The sequence below is a fragment of the Crocodylus siamensis genome, chromosome 1, assembly GCF_052110815.1.
Source record: "Crocodylus siamensis isolate JL-2025a chromosome 1, ASM5211081v1, whole genome shotgun sequence".
Lineage (NCBI taxonomy): Eukaryota > Metazoa > Chordata > Crocodylia > Crocodylidae > Crocodylus > Crocodylus siamensis.
The window spans coordinates 39,759,711-39,783,298 of record NC_143395.1 but is presented as its reverse complement, the minus strand read 5'-3'; the positions used below and the strand labels follow the sequence as shown (position 1 = coordinate 39,783,298).

At 38.3% G+C, this 23,588-nt stretch overlaps 1 protein-coding gene across 1 annotated transcript in view; it reads left to right on the top strand.

The window, feature by feature from the left end:
* The window catches only part of CSMD1 (CUB and Sushi multiple domains 1), a 2,270,760-nt gene that overhangs the window by 1,853,998 nt on the left and 393,174 nt on the right, over window positions 1-23,588 (top strand). Inside the window, exon 26 of the mRNA XM_090033387.1 lies at window positions 4,742-4,944. Within this exon, the coding sequence (XP_089889513.1) occupies window positions 4,742-4,944 (203 nt within the window). The remainder of the gene's footprint in view (window positions 1-4,741; window positions 4,945-23,588) is intronic.

Genomic DNA, 23,588 nt, shown 5'->3' with positions numbered 1-23,588 from the left:
TGAGATATCTGGTTCATATACCCATGAAATACTGGATGAAGACTCTAGATAGAAGCCTATAAGCAAGGAGATGCAGCATAGATGTGAAAAAGTGTTAGTACAATCATACACCCTTGCCAGATTCCAGTTCTGATGATGAAAGAGTCAATTTCCAAGCCTTCACTTAGGATGGTTGCTGTCAGGTGTCATGAAGAAATCTGATGTCAATAACACATTTTAACAGGTATCCAGATCTCATCAGGAACTTCTATAGGTCCTCTCTATTGATTAAATCAAAGGACTTAGGTCAATGAAGACCATTTAAAGATTGCAGCACTTCTCCTGAAGCAATCTTTGAGTGGTCTGAAATCACATTGAAACTTGGGTAGAACCTCCTCAGTGAGGAAGCTGAGTCTATTGAGGAGAATGCACGTGAAGATCGTCTGAGCTGTGGATGGGAATATAATATGAGAATAAATGCTACAGTTCAATCTATCTCTTTTCTTGATTTTGGTATCCCTTAGGTCACTGAGAATATGTTCATGTTTCCAGATTTTAGAATAACTTGTAGTTGCTGAGAGAACTTCTTTCTATCTTGCTTGTAAATACAGGTATTAAAATTATACATTTGGGCCCAGAAATATAGTACTTCAGATTATTGTCAGGTAAAAGAAATTATGTAACATAAAATAAAGTTAATAATTTGAACCCCAAGACTACAAATTATGCCATAATTCTTCTAGTTTCCAAGGTACCCATTTCATCCTAACTTGAAGCAGGGCACAATATTTTTTCTAGCATGCTGGTTCAAATGCTTGTCATTATACTCTTCTGTACAATTCTTTGTTATGGTGGCAGATGGGAACTTCTCCCTCAGATTCCCGAAGTCATATGTTTTTGTTCAGGTGCAGGAGGTTTTCCTGCTTCAAAGACCTCTGACAGATATTTAAGGCATCTGTCACTTTTACACATACACACACACACACACACACACATATACACACACACATATTTGCAACACTTGTAAAGCGTGTTATGTCAAAGTCTTGTTGAATTGTGAGAGGAGAAACAGAAAACAACCTGCAGACTCTGTTTAAGGAATTTAACTCTGTTTGTCTCTTGTGACTGTCTCTTTCCTATCTAGTATCCATATATTTGGCATTTCAATGTCATACATTTAACTTTCTGTTGAGTAGGATCCTATTTTAACACAATATTTACCTTACATTTCCAAGAAATTACAATAATTGGGTATCAGTGCATGATCTTCTAGTGCTGGAGCCTGTTCTTTAGAAACAAATAGCATTATAAAGTAATCATGCTGTAATTAATTACAGTATATTTAAGTATACTGTAAAGAAATGGTACCAACTGTATCTTTTGATAAAAAGACACTAAAAGATATAAGGGTCATCTAATCCTGAAGTTCTCTGTAAATGTTTCTTTAGTATAGCAATACTAATCCCTTAAAGAGATAATACTACACAGATAACAGAGGTAACAATGTAAGCATTTTTATATGTTAGCAACTAGCATTACAGGTTGCATTTTTATAATCCTGACTGTACATTGTCTCTATTTTACCTGTATGTGCACTTGATTGGAAAACTTTGCACAAACTATTAAAAAAAAACTGATTGAAGAACTGAATTAATTGACTTGAACAATATCAGCGCAGTAGGAATACATTGATGAAAAGAGCTTACTGTACATTAACAGAAATAGAATTATAGATAAGTTATTTAATGTAACATTTATTTTAAAGCAATATTTTATAGCTGAATGCTTTCCCCTTTCTTAGACTGTGATCATGCACAATTAGGTATATGCTTACCTGTACATACAAGACAGTGTCATTAACCATGCATATTTCTCTTTCAAAGACTGAAGTCTATTAACATGCTAAGGAAATGCATACTTTAGGAAGATCCCCAAAGTAGTACCTCCTCTCTTACAGTGGAAGGGAGGGAAGAAGAGAGTTCCTCATAAATCTCTATGCAGAGAAGAAGAAGCCTCATAAATCTCTATGCAGTATACACATAGACTGAATTTAACAATTGTGCTTAGGCTAAATACAAATTCCTGTACTCAGTCTGCCATAATGGAATGTAATGGGATGTAATATATAAGATGTCAGACTAGATGGTCTAGTGGTCACTCCTAGATTTAAACTCATAGAAAGGACTAATACTACATACAATAAAATACTGTGCAAGTTTAAATAGAGGGTTTTTTTCAGGGAGTTTATTGCTTTGAGAAACTATTGATATAGTAAAGAGAAAGTAGTAAATAATGTCACTAAGGCTCTTTTTTTTCCTGGCCTATAAAGTATGAATTTGTAACCTTTACCAGATTATTAATTACTCTGTAAGTGATAACTAAGACATTATCTCCCAGATTCTTAACATTAAACTGGTTCCTTCTCCAAAGAATTTTTTTTAGACCAGCAGGTGCTGACTGTTCCAAAGACATGGAAATTTTTTTCATAATGCCCCTTCTGCCATCCCTTCAGACATTCAAGTCTGAACTGTGTAGCTTGCCTGTTTCAGAGTATTTCATTGTTGCCCCAGCACAAACACAAAGAAACATAGGGTCTTATCCAGAGTCATCTGAAATCAATATTTCCAAGTGATTGTTGTTACTGTTGTACTTTTATTTGAATAGTTCAAAGATTGTTAGGCACTCTACAGGCTAGTATGGCACTACAGTCATGTCTGAAGGGGATTATCATTAGATGAAAGTTAACACTTTAACCTGTGCTAGGAAGTGAATAAACACTAAAGCAGTTCCTGGAACCTGGCGTAACATCATCCGATTACCTAGCTGGGGTCATTTGAGCCCAGTTTTCTCTCCTGCCCAGGGCAGGAGTTCAGACTAGAAGATCTGCAAGGTCCCTTCCAACCCTACATCTATGAATCTATGAATCCTTGTGACTAATAATATTAATCAGATGAATAACTGCATTCTGTTCCACCTATAGGTTCAGCACTGTCTTCAGTGGTGGAGTCAAGGAAAGGACATTAGCTGTTGTCAAAGTCAAGTTTTTACATAAGAGGCTACAAATGTCTAGCTAACTGTAATTCAGTTCTGTTGGGGGCCAACCTTTTTGGCAGGCATGCCACAAATTAGTCTTATCACCCTTCCCAAGTGCTACTCTAATTTCCTTCTTCTGCCCAATCTGCTGCTTTGCTTTGTGCTTCCTGCACTGTGCTCCTTGCCTTATCTGTTCTGCTTCTTGCTTCCTACCCTATCTGTTGCTGTGTTGCCTGTCCCCTTCTTGATTTTGTGAGCCCTAAACAGAGGCTTTCTGTGCCACTTTTAGCATTCATGCCATAAGTTGGCCACTTCTGGTCTGCATGGGACCAAATAAACATGGAGCATGATTATTTGATTTTGTAATTGGTGTTTAATACATGAGTTTTAATAATAAATGCCTTTTGTTTTCTTTTATTTACATGAAAAAGGAGAAAAAGAAAGACTGTAGATAAGGGCCTTGTAAAATGGTAGTTTTGGAGCTCCTGGAGCTCTTAACACTTGGATTGTCTGCACATCTAGAATTGGTTTTAAGCACTCATTATGCAACTCAAAGTTACACCTCTCCAGGGCAGGATTATTTCTGATCTGAACTACCAAGCTACTGTTCCATTAAGGTGTGGCCACTCCCCACAAATGTGCCGCCCAATTTGAAGTCCTCCAGTGTCCCAGGATCTCTCACACCCCAGCTTGTAGAGCAGGGATAGAAGTGTCTCCTGGCTCACCTGCCGTCTAGCGGCAACTCACAGCTACAGTTCCTAGTCCTACCTCTGCTCGGCAGGCCTCTAGTGGTAAGTCACAGTTGTGCAGGTGGGAGATAGACGGTTTCTAAACTAAATGTACGACTGTTCCAAACTCCAAGCCAGCACTAACAATAAGCAACATTTGTGTAGCTCAGCATAAGGTGTAACACTAACAAGGCTGTAAGCATGCAGACTATGTAGAGAGAAGGAGAAAATGAAAACAAAGATTGGCTCTACAAAACCTTGAAGTTGACACATAATCATGAAAGGTGTATGGGTACAAATAGTAAGTATACTCTTATAGCATAGTGATGAGAAGAAAGAGTGGCAGATGAAGGAGCCTGAGGCCTTCATACTAACTGATTTAGTGAAGGACTTTGAAAGAGTTCTTTGTGCCCTTTATGCTGCAGCAAAGCTAGGTAGAAAAGGAGGGGAGGGGAGCAGTGTGGAACAGGACTTTTCTAAAAGCCAGTCTGTGACTTCTGAGTTTTCCTTCTTCAGTAAGGAAGTGAAAAATCATTTGCCTTAGAAAGAGTTTAAGGGTGGCATAGCCTGGCTCTGAATAAAAAGAAATGCATACAACTTGGACACTTTTAAATAGTGTACTTACATAAGTTCTACTGCATAAAACAACACATTTACAACATATTTGGTACCATTTAATTTTTTTCTTATATCACTTTGACATATACATATAGCAAATCAGTTAAGAATTTTTTTCCATATAGGAACCCACATTCAGTTTTGACAGGATTTGTTGTGATATATATGCTACCACCTAGTGGAAATTGAGATAGTAAGCTGAAAATATTTTATTGTAATTGAGCAGAAATTGATGTAATGTCCAACAAACATAGTTGAACTCTTGGTTAATACCAAAATTCAGAGTTCTTATCTCTTAAAAAAAGAAGACAAAGGTAAATTTCATAAACATGACTATGCTATACAATACAGTGCATGTATCATGTGTTTTTCTTCTTTTGCAGTCTGCATTTTATTGTTTTTGACACTGAGGTTGCTCATGACATCCTGAAGGTGTGGGATGGTCCTGTTGAAAGCAGTATTCTTCTAAAAGAATGGAGTGGTTCTGCCCTTCCAGAAGATATTCATAGCACCTTCAATTCACTGACGTTACAGTTTGACAGTGACTTCTTCATCAGCAAGTCAGGCTTTTCCATCCAGTTCTCAAGTACGTGAATCCTCTTTTATCACAAGTACAATCAAGCCAGTTATTCTTTTATACAAGAATACACTGTCTTTGTTTTTTTGTTGTTGGTGTTGGGTTTTTTCCTAGTAGCTTTATTGATGTTGTCCAGAGATAATTATATACCCAAATGCAATTCACTTAAGATTTTTGGTGAGTTGTTAGGATCTATAGACCAAACAATGCTAGCAGCATCAAATATTTGACTCATTTTATGTAAGCAATCATTTTGTTTCCTGAGAAATCCAACCCACCAAACACTTTTTTCATATATAAGCTTTATTTATATATGTTTTAAGGGAAAAGTAAACATGTAGCAGGTGTCTAGACAAATAACATTACAATAATCAGCTGGATATTATATCAATATATACACACAATTTGAGAATTACATATTGGGGTCTGAAGCATCTGCACTTGTACATAGAAGAATGATGAGCTGAGCATTCCAACAATGAGTGAACACAGTTGCAACACCAAAAGTCCCAATGTTGATGATGGCTTTGCACATACATCAAAGAAGGGGTTATATACACAAGGATATAAGGATTGTCATTTCCTAGGTCAGACCATAGGTCTATCATTCCTAGTGTCCTGTATCACACAGTGACAGAGAGCAGAGCCTGAAAGGGAGAGTTAACTGGGTATGACCTGGGCTATTTCCCAGTGTTCCTCTATCACATTCAGCCTCTAGCATTTAAGGTCTAGAAAGTTCTAATTCAGAGACTGTATCCCTAATTCCCATGCTCAAGAGTTATTGATGCTCCTTTCCTCCAAGAATTTGTCCAGTCCTTTTTTGAATCTGGCTAAACTATCAGCTTCCCATTGTCTGCTGGCAATGAGGTCTCCACTTCAATAACACACTGTGTAGAAAGAAAAAACCCTGCCATCTGTCAGTTTTAAACTTACTACCTGCTGATTCATTTTATGACCCCCACTTCTTGTATTGTGAGACAGAGTAAATAATAAATCCCTATTTGCTTTCTTTTTACCATTTAGCATTTTGTAAACATTTACCATGTTCCCCCAACCCAAGTGGCTCTTTTCTAAACTGAACAAATCTAGCCTCTTTCATCTCTCCTTATATGGAAGCTCCTCCATACCACTGATCATCCTTGCTCTCTGTACCTTCTTTAGTTCTTCTATATCCTTTTTGAGGTGTGGGCATACCATGGATTTATTAAGGGACATGAAGATGCTTTCTGCTTTGTTTACAATTCCTTTAATAATTGTAGAATCATAGAAAATTGTGGTTGGAAGGAACCTCAGGATTCAGGAGGTCATCTAGTCCAACCCCTTGATCAAAGCAGGACCATCACCAAGTATATCATCCCAGCCAAGGCCTTGTCCAGCCAGGTCTTAAATACCTCCAAGAATGGAGATTTCACAACCTCTCTGGGTAACCTGCTCTGGTGTTTTACTACCCTCCTGATGAGGAAGTTCTTCCTAATATCTAACCACAACTTTCCTTGCTGTAACTTGAGTCCTCTTCTCCTTGTTCTGTCATTTTCCACCACTGAGAACAGCTCCATTCTCTTTGAAACCCCCTGTCAGGTACTTGAAGGCTGCTATTAAATCCCCCTTTCAGTCTTCTCTTCTCCAGACTAAATAAGCCCAGTTCCCTCAGCCTCTCTTCAGAAGTCATGAGCCTGAGCCCCCTATTTTTGTTGTCTTCTGCTGGACTCACTCCAATTTGTCTACATCCTTTCTGTAGTGAGGAGCCCAAAACTGAACACAGTACTCCAGATGTGTTCGAGGAGCTGTCAGCTCTACCTGTGCTGCTGCCACTTCTCCCTCCTCCGCCTCCCACCAGCCCCCACCATTCTGCTTCTCCCTCCTCCCCAGGCTGCAGTATGATTGCAGTTTCCAGATGGTAGGGAGCTGCACTGGGGTTGGGATTGGAAGTGTGGGTGGGGTGTGAATGGGAAGAAGCAAGAGCAGGGTGGAAGTAACTTCCAGCTCCCCAGTTCTAGTGCAGCTCTCTTCCAGGAATTGGGAACCAGTGGGAACCAGTTGTGGTAATTAGAGTGGAATTAATTGCCACCAGATGTTGTGAAAGCTGACAGTTTATCCAGTTTCAAAAAGGGATTGGACAAATTCTTGGAGGAAATGTGCATCAATAGCTATTAAGCATGGGAGTTAGGGGTACAGCCTCTGAATCAGAATTTAGACCTTAAATGCTGAGGTTGCAAAGTGAGAGAGGAACAGTGAAAAAAGCCCTGGCCATACCCAGTTCATTCTCTCTTTCAGCATTGACTGTATGTCACTGTGTCACTGTATGACACAGGATACTGGGTAAAATGAGTAAAAGGCAGTTCCTATGTAGTTATAGCACAGACACAGCTTCCAGCTCCATGGCTCTGGTTAGAGTGCAGGGAAAGCCCTGCCACTGATGTGCTGCTGAAGCCATTCAGCCCATGTCAGATAAGAGCTGAGCTATTCTTGCCCACAGTCTGAAAATGGTCACAAGTCCGTGGTATACTATATTAAGATATCTGTGGGAGTATTCTCTTTTAGCTTAGCAATAAATGAAAAAATAAGGTTTCACCTATGCCCCTTTCTGCAAAAGTAGCAGTTGACCTTCAGTCATTTTTAAGAAGACAGGTTAAACTTTTAGGATTCTAGAAATGATTTCTGTGGCTTAGTGTAATTTTCTGTTGGATCAATTTGGTGATCATGCTGGCAATTGAAGAGTGTGCCTCACTGGAATTAATTGGAGTTAGTGGTGGAGAACTGGAAGTTTCAGCTAAAGTCAAGAATAAATGACTTATAAAGCTCTTGGTTTATGTAAGTGGCAAGTGCAAAGGATGAGAAAGTATGATTTAATATATGTTAGCATAATGTAATGTATTCAGTTCATTCTTCCTTGCACCCCAGATTCAAAGTTAGTTTTTTTGTGCTCAGTCCTCCAGTGTCCTGAGCATTGTGGGCCTGTTGCTTCAGCAAAACATGTTACTCTCTGCTGAATTTTAGGCATGTGAATAGCTTTACTGCCTTCACAGTTCAGTTTTTGCTGAAGTGTTCTGCTGGACCAAAGCAATGTGATGCAACATATTGGAGGATGTAACCCCTTAAATTGTTTTTCTCAAATTCAATCAATAAATGTATTCAAGTTCCTTTCTCCCCTTTAGAAATTACAGAGATGAATGGTTTCTTATAGGTATCAGGAAGATAATGTCTGGACAGTTGTTTTGCATTATCCAAGAATTTTCAAATAACATATTAGGCAATATTATACACAACCTATCACCTGGGTGTGCTTTGCTCTTCATTATGTTTGTAGGCAGAGATGCTTTAAATAAAAGTTGTGTAAATGGCTGAAGCACGTAAGACACTTGGACCCTATTAAAGGTCCTTTGTCTTGCCTGCTCAGCACAGCATGTAGAACATGAGGACATGAACTGACTAGTGCGATTATGTTAATTGTAATCAGCCTAACACTTTTCATTAAAACTTAATTACCATTTAATCATGCATAAAAGGACAGAAAATGGAGTTCAGCATACAAAACTGACCCTTACTCTGGGGGTTAAATACATTTAAACTAGCTATTACAAACCTGGATTGTCAACTAAACCTTTCCAACCCAGGCATACAATGTAGCTAGGGGAAATGGCAATATAATGTTGTGTAAGTAGATATTTTTAGGCACTCCAGACTCTGAGGGTATCAGATTCTTATGAGCTCTTTTGTAATATGTCATAAAAGCCTTTTGGTTTGACTGGCAGTCACTAAAACAAATACAAGGAATAATATTAATAATAAAAATTTACATAGTAGTCCTGAATAACCAAAGTAACATTACTTGCAAATTTGAATTTATTTTCCTAATGGTTTTAATATTCCTTATCAAATGGTCTAACTCTTTGTGTTTGTTTAAATTGAATTCTCATTTAATAATACTTAAAGGCCTGCACAAGCATCTTAAACTAAACTATACATCCTTGTGTTCTTTGTCTGGCTTAGCAAATGTTGATCTTCAAGAGAAGAATTGAAATGAGGGCCTACTCCCACAAGAGTTTTAACAAAAATCTATTTGTACGTTGTTTGAGGTGTCTGGCTCTTAAAGCCTACCCCATCTGTGACATTCTTATGTGTTTTCCTTGGGCTCTGTGGCTTTGGGGGCTATCCACTCTTATTTGCCACAAGCCTCCTTTCAATTATAATACTTAATTAACCATGTTTGTGTCTCAGCCTAAATCAATATCTGCAGTATATCTGTTTTGTTTCTGAAATACAATCATATGGCCCATTCTATCAAACCAGAAAACAGGGTGATTTTGTCTCTTTATGTCTTTCTTTTACTGGAAGTAGCTGTAGATTAAATAAGCTGGCTGGTATGGTGTTTTGACCTTTGAACTGGTATACACAGAAAATACTGAAATATTTAGTGTTCAAGACAAGAGTCAAGTGGTAATTGATGACAGGGGGTGCATACAAGCCTTACATTTAGCTGAGTTTAGGGTAACCTAAATGGCTGGATTTGCAAATATTCCCAGGGCCTTGGGTTGCTCTAAAAATGGTACACCCAATCTAAAATTAGATTGGCAAGTGTTAACTGCAAATAAAATTGGATAACCTAACCCAATGAACACTTGTATATATCCCTAGCACAGCCTGGGAAAGCACAGCCACTCAGCATAACCCCATGGCTGTGCTGTTTTTATCCCGCTCCATCCCTGACCAGGCTATTCTACTGTTCTCAACTGGGTCAAAATCCTTGTCCGGAGAGATTTTCGCTGGTGTAAGCATGTATGTTCTGCTTGTGCGAGCAGTTCTGATGTTGACCAAGACCGAAGCACAGAACTTGGCTCTTAATGCTATCCCTGGCTCATCCTTATGTGCCCATGTACAATCTCTCAGATACTTTATTTTTAGACACCTGTCCACCTGGTTGGATAGAGCCACGAAGCCTTCAGACATAATAAGGTTTGTATACAGCAAAGAGACATTAACATTAGTCATTAGAAAAAGTGATTTCTTAGTTCCCAGTCCAGGGCAAGATTCCAAAGGCTTTAGGTACCTTGTGTGACAAGTACACACTTGTACACAGTCCTTGAGAAGCAAGGACTATAAAAGGACTACAACATGTGTTATTATTAAGTGTGACGCTTACCTTGCATAGAAACTTCTGTGACTCTGTACATATATTCCAGACATTTTGGGAACATTACCAGTAAAAATGAAACTGCCAGTTGGAGAGAGGTTAATGTGTTCTTCCAGGAAATGACAATTAGAGACTCTTTGTTAAAATATGTAGTGTAATTGAAGAAATTAGCAACTACAAGAAATTATTTTTAAATATGTTGCCAGAACAACTGACAGAGCACTGAGTCTAGGAAATGAAAAGCAAAGGTCTTAACACAATCTATAGAAATACGTTCTTTTAGGAAAGTGTTTCTGACTTTCCAACATACTTCAGTGGAGTGCGGCCTCTGAACAACAATTATAAATGGTACAGAAACAATGGCTGTGATTAGTAAAGGTTTCTGGCCAAATTCTAATCTTTGCAGCCTGATTCATCAATTGCAATACTCAAAATGTAATCAAAAAGCAGATTTAACCATTAATTTAGTCACTGCCACAGTTGCTGTGACCTTTCTAAAACTTCCCTTCCTTCATGTATCAAGACATAAAGCATCGCTAGTTGTGCATAGATCATGTTTGTTGAACAAACACATGAAGAGCCACAGGACATGTCATCTGTCTCTGCATCTGGTTCTTAGGATTCTTCTTACTGACTGCTTCACTGACCATGGAAATACTTATGGTGACTGAGGCCCCCACTACATGTTACATATATTATGCATTAACTGGTTAATTGTGGAATAGATTTAGATCAGCCACACATGCAAACTAATTATCACACAATTAACTAGTTTATGGCACAATACATTTAGATCAGCCCAATATACAGTGTGATTACTATGCCATAAAATAGTCGTCCATCTATAAAAAAGTGCCAACCAGGTGCAAAGTTAGTTTTTGAAAATACGTAGCAACTTTATGGTTGGTTTCATTTCAGCAATAATTTGAATATGTGGCAGGGCCCTACATTGTGTGTCTTTGCTGAACTCCTAGTATATTGTCCTTTTGGAAAGTCAGATTGGCTATAAGTGCTGTATAACCGTTGTATTTCCACTTCTATATTTAAGTCATATCACCATTTTCATTACAAAACCTTCATTTCCAAGATTAATGATATGATTGTAGAAGCCTGATCCATGATGAAATTGCCAAGCAAGAAATCTTAGAACAAAAGTACATTAAAAAAACCAAACACATTTATGGGGAAAAATATTGTTGATTGATTAGGTTGTGAGCTTGCAGAAAATAAGAGTATGAGAGCAGAAGGAAGTCATATACCTTAAAGAGGGCCATTAATTCCATTGTTGGGCTGAGGTGTCTAAAAGTCAGGTATGTTTGACTGCAAAAATAAAGCTAAAGGCTCCTAAGTAACCCTGTCAGTAAGCTTAGAAGAACAGCATATAATTTCATCTTGAATGTATTTATATGTGATTTAGGAAAAATATCCTGAATGTTCCTACTTTTCTTAATTATTAGATAATGTGAAGAAAATTGATTATATGACTATTAATAATTTTTTGGTTGTCAGTCTACTGAATTTATGTTTTCATGTGTAGTACTACGTGTAAAGCCAGTACTGCTTTCTTACCTTTCTTACTGTTGTGGAATTTCTTTTAAAGGACTTTTGATGAAATCATTACAAATATTTTGCGCATTTCTTTGATCTTGAAAACATCAAATTCTTTCCTAAAACTTTTTATTGCAAGCAATTTCCCTTTTAAAATTGAATGCAAGACAGGAATTTTAGCTGCTTTGTTTGGGCGATAAATTGCTGAAAAGCCTCTGGTATTGCTCATGGAGCCTGAAGACTTGGAATATATTGTTTTGTAATTCTGAAAGTAGAGAGAAGGAAGTATTTGTGATAAAAGATACTACATTGCATGAACATAGTGAAAACATGATATTGATGAAAGTCAGAACTTTATATGTGAAGCCATAGGACATGTCCAGTTGAGCCTGCACATGCCTTTTGCTGCATCTCATAGCAGTTTGAGACATGGCAAAAGGCAACCTGGGAACAAAAAAAAAAATGTTCCCTGTGCTGCATATCTGCAGCACGCGCTCCAAATTAACATCCAGGTATCAACTTCTCTCCCCCCCGCCAAAAAAAACAAAACCCAACAACAAAAAGAGAAAAAAGACAGGACAGGGCACGATCCAGGACTGTGCCTGGAGGCTCCACAGAGACACTCTGGTAGCCTGCCAGAGCATCTCTATGCCTGCCCCTTGCACTGATGCTGCAGCGTGCTGCCTGCCCATGCAGGACAATCAGTGATGCAGGCTTTACTGACCTGGACCTGGGCTCTGTTTCAGGGTTGAGGAAGTCTGGAGTGGGTTGGGGGCTGTGAGGGTGTGGGGGATCATGGGGGTGACAGCTTGGAAGGGGTGGGTCCCCCAGCCACCCTGTGCTGGTCCCACATGCCCCTCATCACAGCCCCAGCCTCCCTGCATGGGCCACAGCTCAACAGCAGCAGCAGCAGCCATCAGGATGCTCAGGGACTCCTGGCACAGCCTCAGTGCAGCTCACCCCGGGCACCTGGCACTGCCTGTGCCACATTGTGCAGGCCAACAGCTTGGTGTGGTACGGTGCACTTTTGGGTTGCTCTGGGCTGCTTGAGCTGAGACGTAGGGCCCCGTACCATTTATGGGGACTGCCTATCTCACTGGGTTGGGTTCTGCATGCTCAGGCCCCATATTCTATAAGGCCAGGTCACTTTTGACCCAGCTTAGCACAACAGACAGTCCACATAAGTGACATGGGACCCCAGGTGAAAACTCAAATAGCCCGCAATTGCCTGAAAGCACATGGAGCCATGCTGAGCTGAGATAGACTGGGCCTGTGCAATGTGGCACAGGCAGGTACGGGTGCCAGGCAGCTGGGGCTGAGCTGCACTGTGCCACGCTCCCCAGCAGTGGGTGTGGGGATTGTGCCAGGAGGCTCCAAGTGCCCCAATGGCTGTTGTGGGGGAGGGCATGTGGACCATGCAGGGAGGCTGTGGCCCTGCAGGGGTGGGGAGGCAGTCCATGTGCTGTGTGTGGGGGGCTGTGTCCTGTGGGGGAGCAGGTGACCCACCCCTCCTGAGCAGCCCTCCCACACAGTCCCCCCACACCTACAGTCCCCCACAATCCCCACACACCTACTGCATTCCCCATGCCTCCCCATATCCCTCTACACCCACCCACATACATCAACCACACCCCCTCACACCCCCTTCTGCAAACCCCACATCCCCCCAGTCATGCACCTATCATGCCCACCTGCCAGACAGGAAGAGACCTGCTGGCGGGAGCTGTGGCTGCAGGGGCAGTTGTCCCTACATCCTAGTTAGTGAAGGAGTCAGGTGGAGCTCTAACTGTTTTTTGATAAGAAAACTAAAAGCAAAAAGCAAAACATATAGATATTTAGTATTTATTTTATTATGATGATAGAGATGCTGGTAGGCTTCCAAATTGCCTTAACATTGTAAATATATCAATAAAATATTGCCCAACTAATCTCTCTCTCTCTCTCTCTCTCTCTCTCTCTCATGGTCTTCTGTTTTAATTGTGGAAGAACATGGATTTGGGGGTATTTAAAAGAGTGAATTTGGAATTTGTTTATCAGAGATTTTGCAGTTTTCAAATAGGGAACACCAGGATTCCTGCAAGTGAGGCAAGTGCTAGGACCCAAGCAGAAGAGCCTGTTCAGGGCTGGTACCCAGAATCCAGCTGGAGGTGGCTTACCTTGTGGCCCTAAGGGCCAAGAGGATGTGCTTTGACAGTTCAAAGCAGCCACCACACGGAAAACATCATCTTCTGGGCAATAGCTGCCCGGATAGCAGGGTGGCAGCACACATGGCAGTAGTGTCACATAAAGGCCAACCATACAGCCACAGTCCATTGGCACCTGGCCCAGAAGTGCAGATGCCTCTGTTGTGGCCATGCAGTCCCCATCTCAGCTTTGCAGGTGGTAGTAGGTCATAGCCAGGCATCAGCCCCCACTGCCAGACTGTGGGTGCAGGGAACTCTCAGTTAGGGTTGCTTCAGCAGTCCAGCTGGCACAAGGGGCTAGTGTCTCCAGATGCCAATTGGTTGGGCCCAAGAAACTCCTGAGCTACTTGCCAGGGTACGTTTTTATACTGCTAGAGCCAGTACACGTGCTGGCCCCAGGCTCTAAGTCCCCCTGGCTGCAGATCCAGGAGGAGCTAGGCAGGGTTATTTTGCCCCAATTAGCACAACTTGCCCCACACCAAGGTGCATGTTCTGGCTTGTACACTGAGGCAAAAATCCCTGGCTCCAATTCATGCCAATCCTGTTTGAGCTGCTGCAAGCACACATGCCTGCATGTGTGGACATGCACATAATGATTATTTGTGGGCTAAACAAACCAATAAAATAGCTGTCTCCTTCAGGAGAAGTCAAATTAGACACAGTATAAAGGCCAACGCATGGACTTAAATATGAAAAGAGGCCTGAGATGAGGGATAATTGTTAGGAAAATTGGCAATATTTAATGTCTACATTAACTTACCTCTATATAAAATGTGTATATAATCATGAATAATATGTCAGACATCAGCAAATAAAGTATTAGTAGATTCATAACTTTCATCCAGTTGCAGAAACTCTTGGTAATCCTCAGTGCTAAAACAACTTAAGAGAAAAGCTGAAAAGTTGACAGGCTGTCTAAATGCTAGCTTTACTAGATGACATATCCTAGCTTAAAGCTCTGGTGTTTTGTTTAATTAGGATACAACATATTTGTGGATGTTATTGTTACTTTCCAAATGCAGATTATATCTTCATAGGATATAAGAACAAAAAACATAAAGAATATATTGATACTGCTTGAGTGTTTACGGTTGTTTAAAACCTAGAATTTTGTACTTGGTAACGTATATTAACTTTGAAATAAATTTTAATAGACATCCATTCTTGGTAATTGGTCTATCTTTGACATTGTCAAAAGTAGATGAGTAAACACTGTGGATTGAAATATTATATTTAGCAGAATACTTGGAGGGAATGAAGAAATTATTCAAAGCCTTCTTGAAAGAGGAAGACAAGTAATGATGTACTGTAGCTGTCTGTGTTTATATTTATACTTTTGTCAGCAAATTCATGAATTTAACTGTTCTTTAGTAGACATACTTTAAAGTCATCCACACATTCAGAGATGTTTCTTGTCTATCAAGTAGGAAACTACTTTGCTAGGGTCATGACCATGCAGCTGCTTTCCCTCCCCAATGGCTAAGTATGCATTCAGTAAACTGCACTAATATGGCCTGTCAGGTAAATTTTCAATGCAGTGCTTGGGGAGTTATGTGCTCAGCCCTGGATAGCTATGACAGGCGTTGTAACTTGGACTGTTGGATTGCTGCTGCTATATCCCTTTTAAATAAGCTTGTCAGTTCTGCCAGAAAAAAATACAAACTTTTAGGTATGTGCATTTGATGCAAGGATGACAGAAATTGACCAGATAATAATAAAACTAAATTCATACGTACAAAGGCATTTGATCAATTTGTCATCTACCTTCATGAATGCAGACATGTCATTTCTTGGGTCATTTTTTCATCATCAGAATATGCGCATGACATACATTTCTTTCATTGTTTATCATACTTAGTCACAGACCACATGCACCTTTCCACAGAATATCAGCCCTCCACAACTGGGATGCATGCCTTAGTAGGAAAGGCTCATTTTCTTCACAGGAACACAACCATGAAGATGCTGTGTTGCACAATGGCTTCTATCTATTTCAGCAAGCAAGTATGAAGGGTAGAGTCCACTGTTAACCCTTTCACAACTGATATCAGCATGCTGGTTGAGAGAAAAGTTGGGTGCCATTTTGCAACAGACTCTCCATGAAGACAAAAAAAAGCCTGGGCCATAACTCTGGGGGGCAAAAACAAACACAAAACAAACAAAAAACATTTAAGTCTGTCTTCCAAAAACAAGGTACATATCTTAATTAGAGTTGTGTGTTATGATACAAAATACAGTGTATTACCAGTATCTTTCTTTCTACACAGATCCCATCACAGTGAGAGTGGAACAAATTTTTGTTTGTGAGTGATCAATCTGGGCAATAATTTGCTTCAGGGCAAGGAAAACAGTGGGCTTAATTTGAATACTTTTGTGGAGAGGAAGCTCAAAAATCAGAATCTCTCATTTTGACATTTTCCTTTTCTTTTCTTCAGTTTTTCATCTAACAATATTTCTGTTTTGAAAAATGCCATATTTAATTTTTAACATGGAATGAGAAGAAAAGGTTGAACAAATCCAATACCTAAAAGTCTTGTTTCAGGTTAAAAATATTTTAGTCACATCCAAGCATCATCATCACCACTGATAATTGTGATCGTTGTTGTGGTTGTTATGCTATAAGACCAACATCTCATGAGGTGTTTTAAGGGTTCAGCTCACAAACTAAACATCAGTTATTATACACAACTGCTATTAGACTTGCTTCAGCTGAAATATGGAATGTCCTTTTTCTTATTTGCCTATGCCAGAAAGCTTGGGTTCATGTTAACTGAAATTAACACCTTGTTAATTAAATGTAAATGTTTGCTGGTATTGGCACAAACAACAAGCTCAAAATAGAAAGGCTTTATGTGACAGAGAGGGTATTATTATTTTTAGAGTGTTTTAATTTGGAGCGTTACATATGTCTTTGTTTTTAAAAGTTTCCCCCCCCTTCATCTTTAAGATATTTTTCTTGTTGAAAGTGATTGACATGACACTACCTCACATCCTGTAAGAAAGCTAAGAAAATACAGTCAATATGTAACTACTATAAGATGTTGGAAAACTACTCAAACAGTTATAAGTGGTTCACTCTCAAGCTCGAAGGCTGTATCAAGTGGGACTGTACAGTAATCAGTCCAGGCGCAATACTATAGAATATAGTGATATTGATGGTAAAATATAGACTATATTTGCAGATGATTCTAAAATGGGAGGTTTGTAATCGCTTTGGAGAACAAAATTAAGACACAAAATTATCTTGACAAATTGGAGAACAAATCTGTAATGAACAGGATTAATTTAAATCAAAATAAATATGAAGTACTGTGCTAGGTTGAACTATCAACTTCATTAAAAAAATGGAGAACCAGTGGCTTTGTGGAATGTGGGATTACGGTGGGTCACAAACTACGTGAGTTGACAATGTTATATTGTTGTAAAAGAAGCAAATAGCACATTGGAATATGTGTTATGAAAGAACTCAGGACTGAAAAGGCCTTAGGATAGAGACCTATAGTACTGTGTAGAGATTTGGGCATCATGCTTCAAGAAGCATTTGAACCAAGTGAAGATAGTCCAGAGGAGAGCCAGTAAAGTACTGGCTGAGGCCTAGAAAAAATGATGTATGAAGAAAAATTGAAAGAATTTTTTTGGTATAGTTTAGAAAAGAGAAAATTAAACAAGGACATGATAAGTGTCTTCACATATATCACGATTATGAAAAGAGAAAGATTATACATTATTCTCTATGTCAGCCCGCACTGGGAAAAGTAGTGATGCAAAAAAGAGTGTTTCAATAAAATAATACCTAACTATAAGGATAATTGTCCTGGAATGGATCGTCTAGAGAATTTGTTGCAATTGCATTGCTGGAATAGGTTAAACAAATGTTTGCCAAAAATAAGTAATATTGATCCTGGCTTGGTACAAACAGATGATTTTGATGACCTCTCAAGGCCGTCCTAGTCCTGTTTTTTATGATTCTATTAATTGATTTTGAAGATACACGCATGAGAGAAAACATTCAGATTAGCAGAAAAGCACCAAAACCTAGTCAATTTAAAAACGAAGATTGTAAATTAAGTTTTTTTCCCCAAACATAAATGGTACCACTTTCAATATTTCTCAGGTCTATCAGTATGCTTATTCTTACTATTCATAGTAGTAGTAGTAAATTTTTGTTCCTTAGTTGACCATCAGAAGTACATTACTGTGGATTTTTTCCTGAAGATTTTGCAGAAGAATAATATTGCTAGCCCAACTTCTGAATTTATTGTAAAAATAGAGGGGGGTTACAATCAAACATGTTAAAATATAGATTTAATTTTCCTATGCTGTGAAGTATTTTTACAATGTGCTAGATGCTTTATAGTGCTATAAAAATGAGGTCTATTTCTCAAGAAAGCTCCAATTCTTCTCAATTAATCTTCCAAAATTTCTAGCATCTGCAACAATGGCTCAACCACTGGCTTCCTGAAAAGATATAAGTTATAGCTAGAATAAAGGAAATAACTGGCCGGATCTTAAAACAATAATAGGAAGCAACATCTTAGTTATTCTGAACCTAAACTATTGCATTCTTTCCATATCCAGCTTCACTTCATGTCAAACCTTCTGTCACCATGCAATTTCCCTACTCTATATTGCAGCTATAAACAAAATCCAATATATGTTACTATTAATTCTTTCTCTACTATATTTCCCCAAGTAGAAAATATAACTCTTCACCTGCATAGGTGCCAAATGTCAATTTTACTAATAATTTCAATTAACACTTTCTTAAAGTACAAGACCAGTATAAATAAATTACTAGGGTCAGAAGCATTTACTGCAGAAACCACATTGTTTTCTTACATGCAAATAAATATCCTGATTTTAATTTTAGATGTATGGTCTCATATTTTATGGATCTTTTAAAAAGCAGGACGCATACTTGATTAATTAGCATGCTCAATTAATTAGCACTCTCCAGCAGCTTCAGAGTCATCTGTACTCAGGGTCCCCGCACTTTAAAATGGTGGTAGAGGCCCTTTAACTAAAGCTCATCAAACACTATTTTGAAGTGTGGGATTCTGAATACATGAGATGCTGTGGGTGCTTTAATTAGAGCCACTCAAGAGTCACTCTAATTAAAGTACCCTTGCCCCCCAGAGCATGTATAAAGGTGCCCAAAGTGATAAAATTGGTTGCTTCCTTTTTATTCCATATTAATATGGCTTGTAGAATCACCCCAAATACCTGTCAGAATTGGGGTCTCATTTGGAGTGTGTCACAACCGTGATAGTCCAAGAATTATGAAAGGGGAAATGGTTTCTTGGTGAGATTTATTTTATTTGACTAAATAGCTGGGATAAAGTTAGACAAGCTTTTGAAAGGAAGCCATTCTTTTTCAGGTTTCAGTCATGCCTGAAGAAGAATCTTGCATCCAAAGGCTTGTTCAGCTCTATCCCTATCTATCAGTGGATCCAGTAAGAGAGATCACACTAAGAAATCCTGGTCTGATTTTACTAATTGCTGTTCAAAAAATGCAGAAAGACAGAGACACCCTCCCCACCTCAAAATACAATATCTAAATTTTAGAGAACGAGTGAGTAAACTAATAAAATTAAGAGCATAAAATGGGGTAGCCATGTAAGCAATGAGTCTCAAATAATCTGGAAGTATTCTTTAATACATGTTACTTGCTGTCTATGACTGTTTCATCTTCCCATTATTTGTGTCATTATGTCTTATACGCATAGGTGAATTTTGAGATCTGAAAGGTGAGAGAGTTGGAGTTATTTATGAATCAGCTAAGTAAAAGGTATTTCATATGGTAGGACAAGAATGGAAGAAACTGCAAGTAGATGTCTTTAAAAGAGAAAAGGAAAATAAATATTCAAGGCTAGCATTTCTGGAGAAGTGAAGGCTGATATAATGTGACATTAGTTGGCATGTATGATGAAGAGTTATATGGGGCCTTTAAAGTAATGAGAAGAAGCTTAAACTTTCTGAACAAAGAAAAGGATGGATTTATTCATAGGCACATCTTGGTCAGGAGTGATGGTGGTTATGATTTTACCATTGTGATCATTGAATTATATTTTTGTTGGGCTTTGCATTTTTCTTTGAAATATGTTGTACAGAAGAGTGTCAGACAATAGAAAGTTGCAGGTATGGTTCTGTCACTCTACACTGTGAACCTATGTCTCCATCTGTGTTCTTCTTACTGTGGGGGGAATTTATAGATATAGAGCACATCAAAGTGCAATCAAAGTGTAGGACCAGTTTTATTACTCGCTCTGAGAACATAATAGAGAGACATCTAAACATATCCAGGGGATGATCCTAATCCTCTGGGAATGTAAAGCCTAATGGGATTTATATACTCACAGCGGACATATCTGTACGAGATGCTTAATGCCCATTGAACTAATTTGACTGCACATTAGCATGGCTGGCAAAAACCATGCTAATGCATTAATGTGCAGTAGGTTAGTCCAATGGGCATTACGCATCACAAAAAAAAGAGTTAATTTGTGCTAATGTGCAGTAGCACCAATGGTGGCACATTAAGTTAGTACCTGTTGTTACAGGTACTAAACTTAATGCACCATAATAATTGGTGCATTAATGTGCATGTAAATGTACCCAGGGAGTAGGGAATTGCTCCTACAGTTTAGTCAGACAACTTAGAGCTGGTCACAAAATGAACTTTGGTCTTCTACTAAATGAAATAGAATTCTTATCATACTCTGTCTAAGGGGGACAGTTTTATTTATTTTTTTAATGGTACTGTTGCATTGAATTTGATAACAATCTTTGGTGTGTGCCTGGGTAATATGAAACTGGAGCCCAATTCTGCTACTTGTACTTATCATCTTAAACCCTTTACTCTGTAAGCATTTATAGAGTAAAAGATTGTAAGGGAAGAAGGGCCATTATCCTCTGATCACAAAACTCACATCTAAATCCTGCATCAACCTTATAACTTATGCTTCAGCTGCTTCATCTACCTTATAACTGCATCAACCTTATAACTTATGTTTCAGGTTATATATATACACATACACATATGTACATATATACAGACATATATGTGTGTGTGTATATGTATATGTGTGTGTGTATGTACGTGTATGTATACATATATGTATGTGTATATATGCGTGTGTGTGTGTATATGTGTGTCTGTGTGTGTGTGTATTTAAGGTATCCAGAGTATAGCTGTTCTGGTCTGGAGGCAAAAGTAATCACACAGTTGAGGTAAATAGACTATTCCAACTTTTCTCTGAGCCAAACCTGCATAAAATGAACTGTGCCAAATAAGAGATTTTACCACACCTTTAACTGTCCTATGAAATATTAATTTTTATTCCTACCTGGGAAAACTTTACAGCCTTTTCCCCTATGCCTGAAGAAGGGTGCTTGTACCTGAAAGCTTGCAGTTATTTTATTTATGTTTTTTTTTTTGCAAAAATCTAGTTGGTCTAATAAAAGATATGACTTCTACCATGAGTTCTGATTCCATATGTAAATTGAAAGTCTTCAGGACAGGTAATTAATTTTGTCCCTCAGTAAGTTATTTTAAGAATTAATATCTGTTGGTATAAGAAAGTTCACTTTATTTCCATTGTAAATTAGTCTAGTTTCATCTAGATAAGTTATATAGAGAATTTTTGTTGCCTGTTTTCCACTACTCATAGAGGAGTACTCTTCACTATATGTGAGCATTAAAGAATCTTCCCAGGTATCATCCTTTTATTGGTTATTCTTTAAGAGTACTAGAAAAAATATTACTCCATATAGAGTCTGCTGTATCCACCTCCTTTCTCTTCCTAAATATAAAGAGATACCAACCAGTTCTTTTAACCAAGATGATGGAAAAAAAACCAAACTACTGAACCTGTCAATTCTGATTGAGATCACTTGGATAATGTATAATAAAGTAGTAGGTTAGCAGGCTTTTTCTCAAGCTCTCTTCAAAAGTTCCCCAAAACTTCTTAACTGAAAGTATGTACATCTACTTCAGGACTATAACACTCCTGCAGTAGAGCCAGCCAAATGCAATTTTAATTTGACCCATGGCATATTCATTGTTTGTTGGATGCACTGATACAGTTTCCATTGTTTTTAGATATGTTGCTGGTTCTAGCAGTGTGGTATCTCATTTTAATTATGTAGCATGTCAGTGGACTCATTAGTGCCTCACTGTATAAATTTAGAATTATGTTCTGTCTGTCAAGGGTGTATTGTCAGTACTTCTGCCCTTTGGTTTCCATTCTTCTCTATCTTACTTTTTCTATTTCTGCTGTCTTGTGTCTGCATCTCTACCCTTGCTTCTCTTAATTCCCAGGATTGATTCTTAGTTGCTACCTTCTGTAGACTTTTATCTCTTTCCATCTGACAAAAATGGTCAGGAAAGAAGTAATTAATGTTGACATTACACTAGTCACATCTTTGCAACCATTAATGTGCTTTTTCTAATGCACATTAAAATTTAGTACCTCCAGTGTGAGGTACTTAATTAATGTGCATTAGGCTGTGCACAGTAAAGCTTTGCACACTTTTTTAGAGATGCTTAATGCATAGTAGACTATTTTACTGTGCATTAGTGTAGTGTCACAGTTTTTTATGTGACAGTTTAATGCACAGTACAATAGTCTAGTATGCATTAAAGCACATGTGTAGACACACTCTGTATTACAGTTAAGTTTTAGCATTGATGTGCCATGTGTTTAGTGGAACTGAAGGAGGTCAGACCTCTGAGCTGTTGATTTATGCCTTCCACATATTGAAAAATAAAATATATTATCTATTACATCTGGAATGTTAGACATCTTCTGAAGTAAATTTTGGGTTCTGTACAAACTAGATTTTTTACAAGGATGGCCACAGCTATCAAATAGGATTGAGCTGCTGTTTTTAGAAACTTGGATTTATATTGTGGAGCTAATTGTACTATATGTAAGGGATGAATCAACTATATATACTTTTCAGAATGTGGTGCTGTTCTCTTTGTCACTTTATCTATGTAGAGACAGGCTATGATGATTGTATTCAGGAAAGTTTCAGGGCAAAGAGCTGGTAGAGTTAGGAGAGTTCTGTGCTACATTGTAAAACTGTAGTATTGGAGAACTAGAACAAAAGAATACTGATAAAGAAGTAGGGATTTATCACAGATGTACCAAAACTTATTGTCAGTAGAGATGGAGATGCAATAAATGCAGAATCCAACCCGCTGTAAAGAAACTACAGATACTGACAAGCCTCTGCAAACTAAATGTTTGAAAATTTCATTTACAAAATTTCATTTAAAAATCTAAATATTTGCAACAATTTACTTAAATTGATACATGGGATTTCTAAAATCAAGATAATCATGCACATAAGCAGTTATATACACTGGTTACTCTCAGCTACAGAAAATTATAGATTTATACCTTGGAGTCAAAAACAGGTCAAAAGTCTGGCCAAGCCACGTGGCCTATCAGACTGGCATGGTTATGGCATATCAGATTTAGAAATAAACATCCCACAAGGGAGACTGTTAACATCATGCCCAGCTGCTTTTTAGATCCTAGGTTGAATGGCCATGTTCCATTTACTGGAAGAGTGTCATCCTCATATTGAGGGACTGCTGCAGCCATTAACATTTACATCTCAGCCAAGTGGTTTTGGCTTTCAGCTAAATCTGGAGCAAGGCTTGAACTCCCAGGATTGGACCATAGGAAGACTTTTTAACTGTTCTTAATACTAAATATGGTTTCTAAAACACTTGGGTAATAAATGGCATTATTTAAAAGTGGCCCCTCTCCCTTCCACTG